The 18,475-nt window shown below is 51.7% G+C and overlaps 1 protein-coding gene across 3 annotated transcripts in view; it reads right to left on the reverse strand.

The window, feature by feature from the left end:
- The window catches only part of RPTOR (regulatory associated protein of MTOR complex 1), a 341,577-nt gene that overhangs the window by 110,012 nt on the left and 213,090 nt on the right, over positions 1 to 18,475 (reverse strand). For all 3 annotated transcript variants that reach the window (XM_025859594.2, XM_073885974.1, XM_025859593.2), the window contains exons 8-9: positions 6,721 to 6,821; positions 6,028 to 6,172 (exon numbers count right to left, since the gene is read on the reverse strand). In XM_025859594.2, the coding sequence (XP_025715379.1) occupies positions 6,028 to 6,172; positions 6,721 to 6,821 (246 nt within the window). The remainder of the gene's footprint in view (positions 1 to 6,027; positions 6,173 to 6,720; positions 6,822 to 18,475) is intronic.

Here is an 18,475-nt window from a genome sequence, read left to right on the forward strand (position 1 = left end):
CCTGGTTCTGTGAGCTGTGGGCACTCTTCCTTGCAGTGCACGCACTGTGTAACAACCCCCTTCTCTAGGCTGCAATCCCCTTTGGGGCAAGACCTCATTTTTGATGTTTGGGTGTCTCCACATCTAAACCCAGTGCGCCGTGGGGCTTTGCCCACCTCCATCTCCTCGGGCTCAGACAGGACACTCACACTCGCACTGGACATGGGCTGCTCGACCAGGCCAGGACATCTACAGGTATGGGGAGGCGAGTCAGAACTCAGAGCTCCCAGGCAGGGCTGGTGCGAGTGGACTGGAAGCTTTGTGGGGAAGCTGCCCAGCGGGCTGTCTTGATCTGGTACCAGGAGCCTCTCGGGTTCTGCTGAGGGCAGAGGGCCAAGGAGCCCCCAGCCTCCTTCTGACCAGGGCCCATCCCTCCACAGAAAGGCTTTTCTTTACGAGTGCTCCTCAGCTGCATTCAAGCTCCATGATGATGAAGGCTGTGCTGGTCTTTCCCAGGCTGGGTCCCCAGGACCTGACAGTCAATAGACATTGGGGCATTATTTCATACTTTTCTAGAATGGCTTTTTATAACCTTTACGAGGCCCACCTAATGCCCTGTGCTTGGCAGGGGTGCAAGCTATCCCCACAATGGGCTGTTTCAAGGAAAATCCTATTTGCCGTACAAACTCGGGACTGAGTCTAATGTGTGTGAATGATTTCCATCTTGGAATTTTAATCAGCTCTTGTCACAACATTTGAAACATATCAAGTGAGACCAAGTCCCAGCACCAAACCCTAAGGGATTCTACTAGTCACACGTGCTTTGTGCAAAGAAGTACTCAACAATTTCTTCTATCTCCAGTTTTGTATTTTGACAAATGACTTAATCATAATGACTCAACTGTTAAAAAATAGCTTTTGGTGTCTCAAAAGCCTAAAAGAAATCTACATGCAGCCTTTAAATTACAAAAGCAATTATCTGCCAACCTTTAAAATGGAGAGCCCGCCCTCTGCTCCAAGGCCTAGGCACCCCACCACTTACCCTGCCCCGGGTTGCCGCTCTGTTCCACCTTTTTCTCTGTGCATGATGTATATTGTAACAGGGATGGGATTCTGTTGTTGCTACAGTTTGGGATCTGCTCTTGTTACCCAAACACATTTTGCCTAGTAGTAAATAATTTTCCACAAACATAATTTTAAGATTGCTTACGCTCTTTCAAGTACATGTACCTTATTAAACACACCTGCTCTGTTAGGTACCAGGGTTAGTCCCATTTCTCCCTTTTACAGCTAAAATTCTGACAAATGGCTTTGTCAAATCTTTCAAAATGTCTCATGTTCCTCGGTTCTTCCTCAGCACCTGCCGAATCACCCTCCTGAGCTGGGACAGGAAGATGCAAAGTGGACGGCACAGGCAGGGGCAGGGCCCAGGGAGCCTGAGGCCAGGAAGGCCACGACCGGGGGCAGAGGTGCAGGGTCAGGTGGCTCCCAGGCATTCATGGGTAGGACATGGCAAAGACAAATCAGACTCCAGAATGGTTGCTGATGCCGGGCCACTTCCAATGTCCAGCTGAAGGAAGAGGCCCAGAGCTCTGTCCCCGCAGGTGAGGCTGGCTGAACGCTGGCATGGGAGGGGACTGAGCTGAACATGAACTGCAGAAGGGATTTGGGCAGCAAGGCCCTTCTGGTGGAATCCAGCCGGCCTGCCTCACCCAGCAGGGCACAGGGCCACTCCTCCACCACGACAGCTTCCTGACAGATGATGGAGATACTGTGACTACCCGGTGTCTACCCATGTCCTCTGCCACACATCTAGAAGCCTGCATGCATGTACACATATGTACCGATGAGTCCACGCACAGCCATCTGGGCCTGCACTGCCTGTCATTCGTGGCCAGGCCCCGCCGTGTGGCTACTTGCTCACCTCCCTGTGTCTCATGTGCTCACCTGCAAAATGGGGCTGTTGGCAATAACATGTCTGTCACGAGGGGCATGATTTAGTACACGGAAAGCATTTACAACATACGACCCATAGGACGTCGCTGGTGTGATTATTTTTATACTCAGCACCTTTTGATCTTCTGCTGTGACTTGTCTGTGTCTCTGCCTCAGTAAAGACCATGGCACACCATCTTGTCACTCGCCCACACCCTGCCTTCTGTGCACAATTCCCACTGACTCTCCAGCTGTCTGCCTGCAGTAAGATGCTGCTCATGCTGCAGACTCTGACGGTGGCCGCCAGGATGGCTACCTCCTGGGCGCCCCTCGGACGGACCTGGGACTGACTTCCAACAGAATTCAGCAAAGGGGATGCTATTCCCAATGCCACGCCACAGCGTGTAAGACTGCCGTGCCCTTGCTGGTTGAGGAGGCTCGAGGCACACAGGGGACCCCATGTGGCAGGGACTGTGGGTCCTTGCAGCCTGGTGAGACCCCCAGCAGACCAGCCCCCCGCCCCACAGAAACATCATAACCATGTGTGCTTTAAGCCACAGAGCGGGCAGGAATGTGGCTGTTCAGCAACAGGTAATGAATATACTCCGTGACTCTTCTTCAGACTGCAGGATTTCTATTTCTAAATAGAAGAATGCATCCATCGGAGAAACAGCCAGCAGGCTTTCTCATAACATGCATTTAGTTTGTCGACTGGTTTCTGTGTTCCCTTTCATTTTGGCACAGGGGCTCTGGCGTTCAGTCACCCTTCCTGTGCTAAGCCCGAGTTCAGTGGGAGCCACGGATGCCTCACCTGTCCCTTCCCACCAGGTGGAAAGCTGACAAAATGGCTTCTTCCTTTCACGTGAAACACCAGAATGGCACATAAGATATATACTTAAGGCTCAGGTTCAAAGAGAAAAAAAAAAAATCCAAAGCACCTAAGTTCCCTTGGCCATGAAGGGAAAACCAAACCCACCAGCCGCAGCCAGTCCACAGGGTCCTCCATACTGGGGCCCAGAGCTGCTGGAGACAGCCAGGCCCACCGTCGGCAGCCACCAAGGAGTGCTTACGCTTCTCCCTGGCTTGCTTTTACCTTAAATCTTTCCTCCAAAAATGTCTATTGAGCTACGTTATAGAACGAGCATAATGCACAGCAAAACAGGCTGGAGAGTAAGGAGGAGGGAGGGCAGGAGAGGAGGTGTATCTCCGTCCCCTCCCACTTTTCCCGCTGGAGGGACTCCTTCCATGGGACCATCACAAGGCGGCAGGGCGGCGTCTGTCCTCAGCTTGGGAGCACTGCGATGGCACTGTCCCCATCTGGCTTCTAAGGACATGCTCACGTGAACAAAAATCACTCCCAGTAGCTGGTGGGAGCTGGACTGTCCTGCGGTCCCCGTGACAGACCTCGTAGGTTGTAGTGACAAGCGCCATAGAACCAACTGGAAAGAGGCTCATTTTTCTGGATGAGGAAAGAATATGTGCTTTAAGGAAACAGGCTGGACAGGAGACAGGAAGCTGGAGGCCTCGAGGAGACCCACTTCCACTTCACGCTTCCACCTCTCAGAAAGGACCCATACGATAGCAGGAGCCCAGCACAGTGGCCTGGCCCTCTCAGGATGACGAGAACTGTTCTTAAGGGTCACCCCACCCTCAGAGTATCACAGGGTCAAGGGTCGGCTCAGCGGGGCTGCCAAGACCGTGAGGCTGGTTGACTTTGCTCTCCACCCAACCCTGCTGCCTCCCGTGCCAGGTCTGGTCTGGGAGCACTCCCCAACAGCACCTGGTGCCAAGCGCCAGCTCTGGTACGAGTCCCACCTGCCACAGCTGGAATCCACCTGACAGGGAGCGGGAGGGCAGTAGACGAGACGGCGCGCTGCACGATGGGGGACCGTGAAGGCTGAGTGAGCTTCGGGACCCCAGGCTTCAGGGTACGTTCTAGCCGCACAGGGGCCTGAAGTGCTCAGGGAGGCCAGACCGGGAGAGGAGGACAGGCGGGTGTCCATAGATGGCTGCTAGCCATTCCACCTGCCTCAGAATACTGCGAGGCTCTCCCCACCTTCACCCGGGCCTCTGCGGATCGCGGTATCCTTCACATTTCTGTGCACAACACATAAATACACATGCTTTATGAGATTCACAGGAGCCAACTTCGCAGGAGAAAGGGCCATATTCCCAGCCTCTGGTGCCAGCAAAAAAAGGTATCCTTAACAGTGATGGCGGGATCACGAGATGCTGCTGTCACATCTAAATTCTGGACCTTAAGCAGTTCTTACACAAGCTTCCGAGTTCAGAAACATGCTAAGAGGCCAATCCTGGGGAAAGGCGTCGGGGAAGATGAGTGGAGGCTGGCACCTGCCTCCTTCCCCGGCTGCCCCCACTCCGGCCCCGTCTGTGTTGTCTGCTCGCTGCTCTGGTCCTGGTCTTTGCCATCTTCTCTAGTATGACGGGGTTTTTACTCCATGCCACTGAGCTTATCCTACAGGAGGTGTTTCTACAGCCAGAGAAGCGTGCGCTAACAGGAACACACTCTCGGGGGAGCCGTGCTGGGGCTCAGGTAGAAGGGGACGGGAGGACGCAGGCCACTTCCCTCTGACAGTCGGTGCCTTGCGCCCACTCACGTCTCCATCTCGCGAGGAACCCGCTCGGTCTGTGGGGCCCTGCGGCCTGGAGGGTGTGTCACTGAGCAGCTGGTGTGGTGCCCGTTTCCTATAGCTTCCCCAGTTTCCCTCCCAAGACCACACGTGGCACTGACCCCATGTGGTTTTTTCCCCCTTTTCTTCCCTTTTAATAATAAATGTTTTATAAAAACCTGGTTCAGAAGAAAGAGGCAGGATTTAAGACATCACTTTTCCTAAGACAGAAGGCTGTTCTGAGGACCCAATCCTCCAGAAACATCAGTCTTTACTCTAATGATTCACTCTACGTAGCAGGAAGTGCTTCAAACACCCTCCCAACTCCGGCCCGTGGAGCAGCGGGGGCAGAACCGCGCTCCGCCATGCTGTGCGCACGCGACCTCCTTCCCGCACAGTGATTCTGCCCTGGCCTGTGCCTCCAACGGCCGCGCTGCTTTACTCTGTAAACTCTGGAAGTGGGTGTGGATGATGCATGTTCCAACTCTCTGTGTATAGTCCGCTACTCGGCCCAGCACAGCACGCCCCAATTTACCTCACAGAGAAGAATATTCCTTCCTGATTTCCCTTCAGTGGCGGAGGGCAGTGAGTCCACAAACCTGTCCTTAGTTCTCTGGGTTTTCAGTGTCGGGGGAAAGCGGTCATGCACATATTAAAAAAAAAAAAAAATCACCAGCGGAAATAAGCCTGGCCATGAAAATACACCATGAGTGATCTGCTGTTGTTAAATATCTGCATTAGGGTTTCTCCCACGGACGGACACAACTCAGACTCACTTCTCCTCCGCTATCACCCCGTTTTCGTACTGCCCCAAACTGCTTGTGGTACAAAAACAAGGAAACAGGAAGAAACCAATGCCTTCCGATACAATATATGAATTAAAGACAATTCACAGTAGTACCCTTGTTACTACTCTTACTAGTAGCATAAGCAGCAACAGTCCCATTTGGGGGGAACTATGATCAATGGTCATGAAGACCTCACCCGTGTGCGGTGTGTGCACGTGTGTGCGCGTGGGTGCACGTGTGTGTGCGGTGGGTGCACGTGTGTGTGCTTCTGTGACATAAGCACAGTTGGTCACGGATCCAACAGTCTTAATCAGGTGGAGAAATGTGACATTCTTCATAACCCCAAAGGCAGTTTCTCCTCTCAGTACTGGTCCCTGCAGGGTTAGAAGCTCACGTATGAGCCTCTCCTGCCCCGAGTTACAGGATCGGTTACATCTGGGCGTGCTGGTCCTGCTCCATCTTCAAAGACCCTCCAAGGCACCTGTGCCCCGAAGGAGACACGTTTCCCATTTGCAGAAAGCTTTAGGGAGGACGTTACCTACTTCTTAACACCACTTGGGTCTCCAAGTTGGTGGCAAGTCTTCCTATTTTGCTTCACGTAATTCCATTAAACTTGTCCTACCATAGAGATGGACAGAAACCAAGCCATTCAGAGAATGTTATACTGTCGGGTACGGCCCGGCCGCGACACTTACCACATTGCGTGCATGTAAGTGGGGGGCAGGCGTGGGCTGCTGACGGGGGTGCAGTTATAGGACCTCATGATCCTTTCTGCCAGGAGAAAATTTCGAAACAGACTAGCCACCAAGAGGTCCTGTCTGAAGAGCTTTTGGAAGAGATCTGAGGGCAGATAAAACAGAAAAAGGTATCTTCAGTGACTCATGTCTAGCGTTTAAAGCCAAATACACAAATTTACCTCCATCAGAATTTTTTACAAGCAGGTTGGCCTAATAGGCACTTTTCCCATTGGCAATAGACACACATTCACATGCATTAAGTACAAACACCAAACCCCAGCCAGTCATTAATGAAAAAAATACAAGTCTTATAATAGCTGGTTTTAAGAAAAAATCTGGTTTAAAAAAAATCTGGATCGTTGTGCCAATTTTTATGAAGAAAAGTGAGTCCTGAGTCCACCTAGAAAAGAATACACTAATGTCGGAGTGAAAGCTCAGGTGGGGCTTCGTGTCCACACTGTTCGTGGTGCCTGACCCGTGGTGACTCACGGAAACCTCCGGAGGCCCTTGCCTCCTCCTCCTGCCCCCTCAGCTTTCCTCACCGACAAAAGCTCCCTGCTTCCGTTTCGCCTCCCTCATTCCAAGGGCCAGCATCTCCCAACTGCAAGGCAGCAGCCCTCCCTTGCCCCTGCCCGGCCCGGGCAGCCTCACCCCGAGGGAGCACATTCCACGCGATGGTGTCTGTGATTGCCGTGAAGATCCAATTCAGTTCTCCCAGAGGGGTCCTCCGGTCATTCAGCCGGCCGGGAATCCTAGGAGACACGGTGTGCCTTCATTAGTGACTCTCCAGAGAGTCCCGGCTACTGTACACGGGTGGAGAGAGCAGACGGTGGAAAGAAAAGAGGCAGGGGAGACAAAAAGCTCGGAGCGGAGGCAGGGGAGGCCTGCCGCCGGGAGAACAGCATCGCCTCTTAGAGCGCATTCTCCATCCTCACCTCCCTCCCCTCGGGTGCCCCCAGTGTATGGAACAGACCCTGTGGCTTCACACACCACTCTTGTGGATTTTGCGTACAAGAGATGGGCTGTGGAAGGGCCCAAAGGGCAGCCCCTAGCACCTGCTACAGAGGAACCCGGGCCATTCTTCCATTCCACACCCCGCCTGGCCCCGTGGCTCCAGGCTGCAGAAGTGCACTTTCAACTGGACTGCTGTGGAAGGAGAGCTCGTCCTCTGAGGTCAACTTACCTTCCGTTCACTCATCAAATCTCTGAGCACCTACTCTAGGGCCAGGTGCTGTTCTAGGGCCGGGGTGTAGTGCGTGGGGCTCACAGTCGGCCGGGGAGGGCGCACAAGAAGCCAGTAACCAAGCGCAGCCGTAAGGGCACAGAGACAAAGCCCACAGAGCGCGGCAGGAGGGGCGGGGACCAGGGTGCGGGCGACGGGCGGGGGTGAGACGGCCTCTCGCTGAGAAGGTGACACTGCAGCACGGGCCGCACTGGAGGAGGTGAGGGAGCGGGCCGAGTCCACACCAGAGGGCGGCCGGGTCAGGCAGAGCCCGGAGGTGTGCTCGCGCTGGCCGTGCAGGGCCTCGGCCCTGCGTGTAACACATTCAATTAGATCTGACAGGAAACGCTTGTTTTCTTCTCCCAAAAGGAAAATGTTCACAGGAATTTGGCTCAGAGACTAAAGTGTGATTCCTGCTCTTTACAAGAGTTAACAGATTAATAATTTCCAGCATAGTAGCCCATTTCATGGCACCGTCTTTGCACGAATGAGGCTCAAGCGGCCTGCCTCCGTAACAGGCACCGCTGAGCGGCGCGAGCTTCCTCATATGATGGCGACACATGTGCTCCTTCCTTCCACTAAATGCCTTTTCCTTCAGGAATAAAAAAAATACTTATTTCCTCAGGTAGGCTTAGTGATAGGACACACACAAAAAGAAGAGGGATCACCAAAATATTTGAAAACAGCATTATTGTTCAAATAATCCGAAGTCTTGAAAAAAATTTCCCAAATAAAAAAAAAAATTGTATGTCAACAGGAAGACTCCAGTTTGTTTAAACTGAAAGACTGTTGCAAACACAGTTAAGCTCTGGCCCTGGCATGGCTGACTTAGAAAGTAGGGTTTATTTAGGGAGAGAGTGTGAGCGGGGGCAGAGAGAGAGAATGTTTTTTTTAAATTAGATTTTATTTATTTTAGAGAGAGGGGAGGGGCGGGGGGTGGGGAAGAGAGAGAGAAAGAATCTCAAGCAGACATGGGGCTCGATCCCAGGACCCTGAGATCATGACCTGAGCTGAAACCAAGAGTCGGACACTCAGCTGGCTGAGCCACCCAAGGGCCCCAGTAGCAGTTTTTACTGGCTCTGTGTGTTGGGCATCTCTAAGGATTCCCACAACTTAAGAGAAGTCAAGGTCTCCAGGCAAACACTTGGCACAAGGACAGCAGGACTGTCTCCCTTTCTCATCCTGCAGGGCTGTTCCTTTCTCCACCCCACGCTCTTGCAAAAGGAGAGCACATGCCAGGTGGCCAGGTGGACTGCCCTCGGTCCTAGAGTAGGAAGGCAAGGATCTGTGGGCAGCAAAGCACAGACCAGCAAACACCCCACCCCTCAACAAGCTGCAGCAAGGCGAGCGCGGGGCACACCTCCTGAGAGAAAATATTGATGAAATCCAACCAAACAGTGCTGGAAGACATTTGGCCGGCATCCTCCTTCTTAGCCCACAAGTCCCAGTGCAGACACCTGGGTCGCTGCCCCAGAAGGAACATGGCCCTAGGGGATGATGGGGAGGAGGGGGCTTTGTGAGGGCCAGAGGGTGGGCATGGAGCCCAGACAGATTAGCTCATGGCTTGGGTCCTGCATCTGGGAAGGAACACATGCACCGAAACCTTTTTAAATAAGATTATTCACAAGCTCACCAGCAGCAACATTCAGCAGTTAACACTGCACCTTTCGCTCTTACTGAAGGCACCGCCTGCCCTCCCCACGGGGTTGTTCGGGGACAGAGTGCGGCGCACCTGAAGGGCTGCATTCTGAGGCTGGGGCCCTGCTGTCTAGGACCAGCAGACACACATCAGCTGAAGTGTGCAAGGAGCAAGCACTTGACAAAACGGTGATCTATGATGTCGCATCACGGGTTCTCTCTGTTAATGTATTCAGAGTTCACCAAACTGCGAGGTGGAGGGCATGTCCCCAACTCTGACACCAACTTCCACGGGTTCCCAAAACGATGAAGGACTCTCAGAGCTCAGTGAAAGCTGTTACACTTGTGGTTATGGTTTATTAGAGAGAAATACAGAGAGACATTTGAGCCAGTCCAGAGAGGGATGCACGGGGCAGAGTCCAGGAAAAGTACCAAAGGTGGGGCTTTCATGTCCCCTCCCAGCATCCACATGTGACAACATGCATGGTGCTCTGCCAACCGGGGGGGGGGCAGGGTGGGGGGCTGGGGCCTTGGTGTCCACCTCGGAGCCCTGGCTGGCCGCCTGGCTGCCCACGAGCTGGATCTGCCTCGAGGCAGATGGACACCACACTCAAGCTCCCAGCTGAAGTCATCTGTTGCCCTCTCTAGTGGTGTGGGCCCCCATCCTGAGATGACTGCATGTGGCCAGCCCCCACCGCAAACAATGATGCTCCTGTCAGGAACGGTACAGGCCTTGCCTCTGTGCCGGCCAAGTTCTTGACTACACAAACATTAATCTGTTCAACATCAAAAACAAACCTATTCAGAACTAGATTTCAGATTTTGGACTCACATGCCATCCTGGGTGCAGCATCTTCACTGGACTAAAACCCCAGAGGTGCATCCACCGGAGGCTGGGCCATGTTGCACAACAGGCCTTCCAGCAAGGTGGCCTAAGGGAAGCATTGCTTGCCTTCACCCCCCCACCCCTTTGGACGACAAGTCAGCACATGAGAAGAAAAAACCCAACCCGACCACTGGACAGCACAAGTCAGGGATGCAGCAGCCCCCCGACAATGCTCTGGGCGTGGAGCCAGCACCACCTGTCTGGAAAGGACAGACTTCTGAGGGGCACCTCAGCAAGTCTGCTTCCAGAAATCAACCCTAAACTGGACACAAGGAATGGGGACACAAGACATGCAGTGTTTTATTTACAGGGGTGAAAAGTCAGAAACTAGCAATGTTACCAAAATGAGAAAAATGAGTAAGTAAATTATAAAACAACCACATGAAATTACTAGAAGCTAGCAGAGTGTAGCTTATGAATATTTCAACAATATGGGAAAATGTGTACTTCATAACATTAAGTAAGGAAGCAAGACAAATACCGTATAGTCATCACCACACAGGCCGTGCAGGAAAGGAGACAGAAGACAAAGCCTCGAGATACGACCGTGGGGAGGCTCTTCCTGTCTCATGTGCCCACGCAGTCATACCTGCTGCACGGCACGCACCCCACCGGAGCAACAGGGAGCAAGCCAAACCCCCATTCCCTCGCCTCCCCGCCCCGAGCCCCTGGTGCTCACGCCAGGGGAGTGGGCAGCTGGTGGGTGACAGGACTGCGCTCTTGGATGAGTCTGACCAAGGTCTATTTCCAAACCCGGACCAAGTGCATCACTGACATGAGCCAGTACGTCTTGAATCGAGATGAGGTGGCTCAAGCTGATTCCTCGGGGTCTGATCCCTTGGGTAAAGGAACGATGCATTCCCAGCAGCACTGAGCTTGGTGGGCGGGCGGCCAAGCCACTGGGACGAACAGAGGCCAATCCTTGTCAGACTAGGGTCAATGTGTATTTAGGTATTTAAAAAAAATCTGCAGCTTCTGACAATCACCAGCAGATGAGTACAAAAGTAGGCTCCCACTACCATCACCTGGATCCCACCGATCTCTTTTCACTAAGCTCATCGTGAAACCAGAGGCAAAGCTGCCTGCAGACGGATCTCAGACCGACCTAGGGATTTTTCAAACTGACCCAACCACCCATGAGTCCAAGAAGCATCTTCTCCATGCAGAAGACGGGTGTGCCTACTTGGGATGGCAGAGTGGGGCTGAGTCAACTTCCCTCACTTGTCATGTCACTGAGAATTAAATCACTTCAGAAACTTTTCATTTCTGTTTTCCTTTCCATATCAGAGCGTAGTAAAGAATGTCAAAACCCAAGACCGCATTTCATTACAGAGTTCCTTCAAACCCCCAAAGAGTTGCATTAATAATCAAGGTGGTTCTTTTAAAATTTAAATCCACAGTGTTAATCAAGGACTAACATTTGTGAGAAAAGCATAAAAGCTGTAGTTTACGAACAGATCACTCAACTGGGAGATGAGAAAAGCCAGCCTCTAGTCCCAGCGGTGCTGTGTCCGGGAAACTTCTAGCATCGGTTTCCCTGCTCCGGGTCACGGGAGGGACCCGTATCTGGTGCGGGGACCATGGTACTGGACCTCACGTGCAAAACAGGGACTGAAATAAGATGGGCCACACTTCAGAAGGAGACACAGCAGCCAGCAGCTCCATCCCTGAAGAATGCACGCCCCTCGCTCCAACCCTGCGTCTCTGCTGACACCAGCCACTGCACGTCCCCCAACACCTGGGCTCACTTACAGCTTTCCGATTCTTGCCAGAAATGATGCTCCGGGGTTTGCATACCCAGGTCATCAGCAGCAGACTCCAGCCCCCGGCCTGGTATATGGTGACTGCACTTCGGTATACACACCCCAATTTTGAGGAGGCCTGGAAGTACCAGGCCAGCTCTGGAATGTCGGACTACGCCCCTCCTCTTGGACCATGTTCTTCCTCCCTGACAGCTGTCTTCCTATCCTCCGCCAGCTCTGCAATCAGTACCATCGTCCCCGCACCAGACACGTGTCCCTCAGCCTCTGACATGGCCAGCCCCAACCTGGACATCGTCTCCTGGCCACCCCAGACCCTGGACCTGGTGGAGGTGGTACAGGCCGTGTTCTCATGCTGCCCTGACGGCCCCCAAGGACTAAGAAGGTGCACAAATCCGCACCATCCTGCCGAGCGGGTGAGTACGCCACCTGCACTGTGGCACCTCCTCGCTCATTCTGTCCTTCCCAGTCTCTCGGCCCCCACTCCTAGCTGTCTCTGCGAAACACCTGCAGGGTCCTTCCGTTGTCCAGAGGAAAACGAGACAACATAAAAGTCCATACCCCAGAAAGCCCACCAGTCATCACGGGCTGTCTGTCCCGGCCTCGGCGTCGGTTCGTCTGCCTCCTTCCCTAGCCTCTGCTCACCTGTCTTCACAGCCCGCCACCATTACTACCCCTGTCGCTCCCTGCATCCTGTTCTGACTTCAGGGGCCACACAAATTCTCTCAGAGACACAGCTCATCTGCTCTCCAACCCCCAGCCTAGGGTGGCTCACGTTTCTGGCTTCCATCTGCCTTGCGCTGCCGAGTGGCTTTCTGGACCCAGGCTCGTCTGCTCAGGTTCACACTCTGCGGGGTAACGGCCCTTAGCGCACCTGTGGTCAAGACCCCGTGGGTTCTCTTCGCTACTGCACTGTTCTCCACGATGGAGCAGCTGCCTCTACTTCCACAGATCTCACGCGGAACAAAGGAAAGCAGAGCTCCGCGGGCTGAGTGAGTGGGGCTGACCGCTCCCTGGCCTCCTGCTGCCCATGCCCCCCCAAGACAGCCTCTGCGAGGGCAAAAGCACTGGCAGTGGAGTCAAGCAGAACGTTCCCACTTGGCTTCAAACCACCGATCACTGCCCAACTTGACACATTAAACTTGGAAACTGGTTCCCAGTCGCTTCTCCCCCATCCCTCTGGGCAGGTCCATCACCTCGCAGCTTGACAGAACTCTGCCTGCTTCCACCTGCTCAGGGTGCTCTGTGTCCCACCTGGAGTGCCACCCTGCCCTCCTTGTGCTGGTTCCAGCTCCGTCTTTACAAGCAAAGCTCTACCTTCACTGTCTGTAAAGACGTTCTTGCCCAAGGCAGCCTTGGTTGAGTCCCTTTTTAGTTGGAACTGAACGATGCCCTGCATCTTCATTTACTTTCTTCGGCATTCCACCAGTGACTCACCTTTGTTCCTTTTACCAATTCACCATCGATTCACAATCTAGATAATACATTTTCTTGATACAAACTGATCACCTTACAATGTTGGGCAGAATGCTAAGCACTCAGCAAGCATAACACCAATAGCCCACAAATGTGATTCAGGGTACCCCCTCTTTAAAAAATGTCCCTACACTGGCGGCTCTCTGAGGTCCTTACAGGTTGTATGGCTGACATGGAGCTGCCCTGCCCAGACCCCTCAAGAAGGTCTGGCTGCTGGGCAGGGAGGAGGGTGGCATCGGGCACCCAGGGCCCATCGCAGCTTTCAGGATGGGGTCTCCTAGCCATGGTGTGGTCCTCCCCAGTCCGTGGTGCTTCCACAGGGTGACCCGTGGTCCACAATCAGTGTGGGGCTGGTCTGCACCACAGCCGGCTTCCTTCCCTGCCCCTACCCCTGCCACCCCCCCCACAAACCTGTGTCCCCCACAGGTGTGTAGTGTCTGTATCCCACAAAAAACCAGCACAGGGGCATGGGGGAGATGTTGTGTCTTGCTTGTATTTACCCTTCTCGGGCTACTTTGTTTCTCCTGAGCTTTCTCTTTCACTAAATATACCACATTCCAGCCATGTGAAACTTGCTGTTTTCAAATGGTCCATGAGCCCCTAAACCTGTGCAGACCACCCTCCTGCTCTCCTGGCTTAGGGAGCACCGAGAGTCCTCCAGTCGGCCTGCTCGCAGACAGCATCCCGGGGGGCCCCCCAGGCCTGGGGGTTGCTGCTGAGACTCCCACAGAACTCCACAGATGCCTCCGCCAGACACGGAAGCTGCCACCCAGCCTGTCCTCAACAGGGCAGGAGCCGTCGGAGAGCGGTGCTCACCCAATGCTCAGCACCAGCCGCTAATGTATAACAGGTGCTCCATCCATATTTGATGAGTGAAGAAATGAATCCCTCCTGAGTGATCGCAAGCTCTGTGTAAATAAAATGTTAAGTGAAAAACTATGGTTTGCAAGAAAATGATACAAACTCACTAAAAATACTCAAGTGATATGAAGATAACACAAATCACCCCGAATTCTATCATTTAAGAACCACTGGAAACATTCTGGTGACAATTCTCTCTTTATGCACAAAATCAAGTAATTCTGAATGAACTGAAATAATACTATGTAAAGGGATGCTACATTTTTGTTAAAAATACCCACAAAAACACTTAGAAAAAAAGGCCTGGAAGGGCAAATATGCACCAGAGCACTAACAGTGATAATCTTAGTATGGTGGAGATTATAAATGATTTAAATTCTCTTTGCTTACCTGTATTTAATAATATATCTATGCTGAAAACACGCTACTTGCATAATGAAGAAAAATAACTTTCATTTTCTTTAGTAAGAGAAAGACTACAGCGAGTTTTCCTGAAAATGGAAGAGAGTTTAAAACCGTATTACCTTATAAATATACATCCTCTCACATTCAGTTCAAATAAAGCAGGACGCACCTCTATTTCTACTTGAAACGGTCTCATGAAAACGACAGTGCAGAGAGCCTCGGGCTGGTTCATTTCCTACAAGTGATCTGTTGCGTAGAAACGCTCCACGACTAAGAAAATGGGGCCATGAACCGAGCAGTTTTGTTCTGAACACCAGGTCGGTACCCTGCGGCTAGATATCTGGCAGGACAAGGGCCACACGCACCAAGCCGCGGCTCCCGGCCTGAGGGGCTGTGGGAGGGGAGCCCCCGCAGTGTGCCCTGTGCGCAAGCCTTTCCTCCATCACTGAGGGCTGGGTGGAAAACAAAGTCACACATATCCACGAAATGTACACATATACAACCGCAAGCGTTATAAAAATACAGCTGTGTGGACACAGAACGCCCCGCGGAGTGAGGCTGGGAACCACTGCTCTGGACAGTACGTTTTGTGAGAGCATGTTCCGCACGCTGACCTTCTCCTGAACCAAATCCAACTACATACCTACAATACTCTTTTCCAATCCCACCTCACTTAGAATTGTGTACAATTCAACACTCAACTATCATCCGATTTCTTTGTCAAGTGCCGTTTGTGCTAGCCATTCGCAGGCTTCAAGCGACTCATGTGCATGAAACCCGCGGTTTCGAGCGTGATCTCTGGGACTGGTCTGAGTGTCTGCAGTCTCACAGCCAGAAGGGAAGTCTTTCCTTTGCCTGCGCTGCAGGACGGGGTCCGAGCCAGCGGAAGGAAAGGATGGAGATGGGCCGCAGGGAGAAAGCCCGGCTGGGGACTGGACCATATGACTATGTAAACACAGAAGGCCTGGCTGCAGAGCCGCAGCTCTCCCTATGGACTTGGAGAGCCGGCCACACGGCCCCTGTGGCACTGCCTGAAAAGCTGAGTCAGCCAGGCCCCAAATCACATCTGCAAACCCTGGGGTGTGAGGCTCCAGTCATCGCTTCAGGTTTGGGTGGTGTCACGAGTTCCCTGCGTAGCAACGGCAGGTTAGGTGACTCACGTCCCCCCACTGAGAACTAGCGAGGCTGCATGTGTGTGGCTAGCAGCCTTCCTGAAGGCAAAGGAAGGCCGGCAAGCCTGCGGGGAATCATGGGCCCAAGACCAGAGAGGGAAGCCCAGGGCGTCAACTGGCATTTGGGGCTAGCTCTCTCCGAGGCGTCTGGGGATCCCAAAGCAGGACGGGGGGGGGGGGGTTGGGGGGGGGCAAGACATTGAGCCGAGTGTAGTGCCCATGGGGCTGGAGGGCAGACACCGGGGTTGAGGGCCGTAGAGGGGTAGAGCGCTGAGCTGGGACCCCAAGGATGAACTGGAAGTAACCCAGACCTCACAGCCCCAAAGCATCCAAACCCTGCACACTTTCCACTTTCAGTTTGCCGTGTTCAATCAGAAGTAACCAGGCACATACTGGGAAACTAAGTTGATGCTTGAAACCCAGAAAACTAACTGCTAAGGGAAGGAAATGGGCAAAGGATTTGTACAGCGGTGACATCAGACATGGACATCACAATAAGTTTACCTAGTATGTTCAAGAAATTAAAAGACAAAGGAAGGCTTGGCAGAGAACCAGAAACTATAACATAAAGCCTGGAAACTCTAGAACTTCGGGAACATGTAAACATCCTATTAGTCACTCGATACATGGGCAGAAGAGCAGATGAGACAACCCTGAAAAGAGGAATGAAAGATGGGTCAGAAAAAATACTCAGAATTAGACATAAAGAGATGAAACGTTGGGATGTACATACAGTAGATATAATGAAAAGACCTAAAATAACCTGTTGGAGTCCCAAAAGGGGAGAACAGAGGGAATGGGACAGAAGTAATCTTCAAAGAGAATTTTCTGCAGCTGATGAAAGATGTTGAGGCGCAGTGTCCCGGTCTGTGTGGGCTGCAGTAACAAAATACCAGACCGCCTGGCTTAACCAAATTTCATTCTCACACAGCTCTGGAGACTGGAAGTCCACGATCGGGGTGCCAGCATGGGCAGTCCTGGTGAGGACCCTTTTCCCGGCTTATGGCCTGTGGCCTTCATGCCGTGTCCTCAATATGGTGGGGAGAGAGCGCTGCTGTGTCTTCCCTTCCTCTTGTCACAGGGCACTGATCCTATCATGACTTCATCTCCCACAGGCCCATCTCCAAATACTATCATGTTGGGAGTTAGGGTTTCAACATAGGAATTTTGGGGGATCACAATTCAGTCCATAGCACTCAGGCTCAAGAAATGCTATAGTCATAAAGCAGGACAAATACAAAGAACGCCCAGAGAAACACAACAAAATAAAACTGCCAAAATCCAAGAAAAGGAAAAGATTTACAATAAAGCGACAATAATCAAGATGGTGTGGTACTGGCATAAAGATCAATGTAACAGCACAGGGCAAAAGAGCTCCCCAGTTACGGTCAAATGCTTTCTGTCCAAGGCACTGTTTCAATGGGGAGAACAATCTTTCCACAACGGTGCTGGAACAACCGGACACCCATATGGAAAAAGTAACCCTTGACTCTCACCGTACACCACGTGCAAAAATTAAATTGAAATGGACCATGGGGCGCCTGGGTGGCTCAGTCATTAAGCGTCTGCCTTTGGCTCAGGTCACGGTCCCGGGGACCTGGGATCGAGCCCTGCGTCGGGCTCCCTGCTCAGTGGGAAGCCTGCTTCTCCCTCTCCCTCTCCCCCTGCTTGTGTTCCCTCTTTCACTGGGTCTCTGTCAAATAAATAAATAAAATCTTAAAAAAAAAAAAAAGAAATGGACCATAAACTTACACATAAAAGTTAAAACTATAATCTTAGAAAAAAATAGGAGAAAATTGTCACAACCCTGGGGTAGGCAAAGCCTTCTTAGGTGCAACGCAGAAAGTATATAAAATGTGAAAGAAAAAAAGTATTAAATCAGATTTTATCAAAATGAAATGCTTCTGTTCTTAGAATACTGTTGTGTAAATGAAAACTCAAGCCAGACTGATCAAGACAGAGAGCTGACAATGACCTGTCCAACATATATAAAGGGCTCTTGAAGACAGACAACACAATTAAAACATTGGCAAGAAACATGAATATACATTGTATTAAGGAATATAAATTAATGGTCAACAGCACATGAAAAGCTGCTCAGCATATTAGTTATTAGGCAAATGTAAATTAAAACCACAGGATAGGGGCGCCTGGGTGGCTCAGTCAGTAAAACGTCTGCCTTCAGCTCAGGTCATGATCTCAGGGTCCTGGGATCGAGTCCCACATCAGGCTCCCTGCTCAGCGGGGAGTCTGCTTCTCCCTCTCCCTCTGCCCCTCCCCCTTGCTCGTGCTGTCTCTCAAATAAATAAAATCTTAAAAAACAAAAACAAAAACAGGATACAGCACTACACATCCACTAGGAATACCAGTGTTGATGCGAATGTTGAGCACCTGGCACACTCACGCGTTACTGGCAAGAATGTAAACTGGCAGATCACTGTGGAAAACAGCTGAGAAATTTCTGATAAAGTTTAATGCACACCTGCCAGAAGACCCGGCCATTCCACCCCTACGTATCTATCCTGGGGAAACGAATACCTATTTACACACAAGGACTAGTACATGAATATCTGTAGCAGGTCGGCTGTCCATCAACAACAGGTGGATGGATAGAAGGGCTGTGACACATACAATGCAGTGCTGCTTACCCTTAAAGGGAGCGAATGACCCATACACTGAGCATGGGAAATTCTCAAAGGCACTGTACTGAGAAGGAAGAGCTAGACACAAAAGAATCCATTATAATTTTCTATTCATATGTAGCTCTAGAAAAGACAAATCTAAAGTATGATCAGGAAAAGCAGATCAGTGGTTGCCTGGGCTTGGGAGCTAGGGTGGAGGATTAATCGGGACGAGGTACAAGAGAAATTCCGGGATATGTTTTGAGTGAAGGTGGCTCTATGGGCGTGTAAATCTGCCAAAACTCATCAAACTGTACGCAATATAAGCTGTAGTTCAACAATGATGATTTTAAAATGAAAAATCA

This window comes from Callorhinus ursinus, unplaced genomic scaffold, assembly GCF_003265705.2.
Source record: "Callorhinus ursinus isolate GAN/ISIS: 27379988/994484 unplaced genomic scaffold, GSC_fseal_2.0 scaffold68, whole genome shotgun sequence".
NCBI lineage: Eukaryota > Metazoa > Chordata > Mammalia > Carnivora > Otariidae > Callorhinus > Callorhinus ursinus.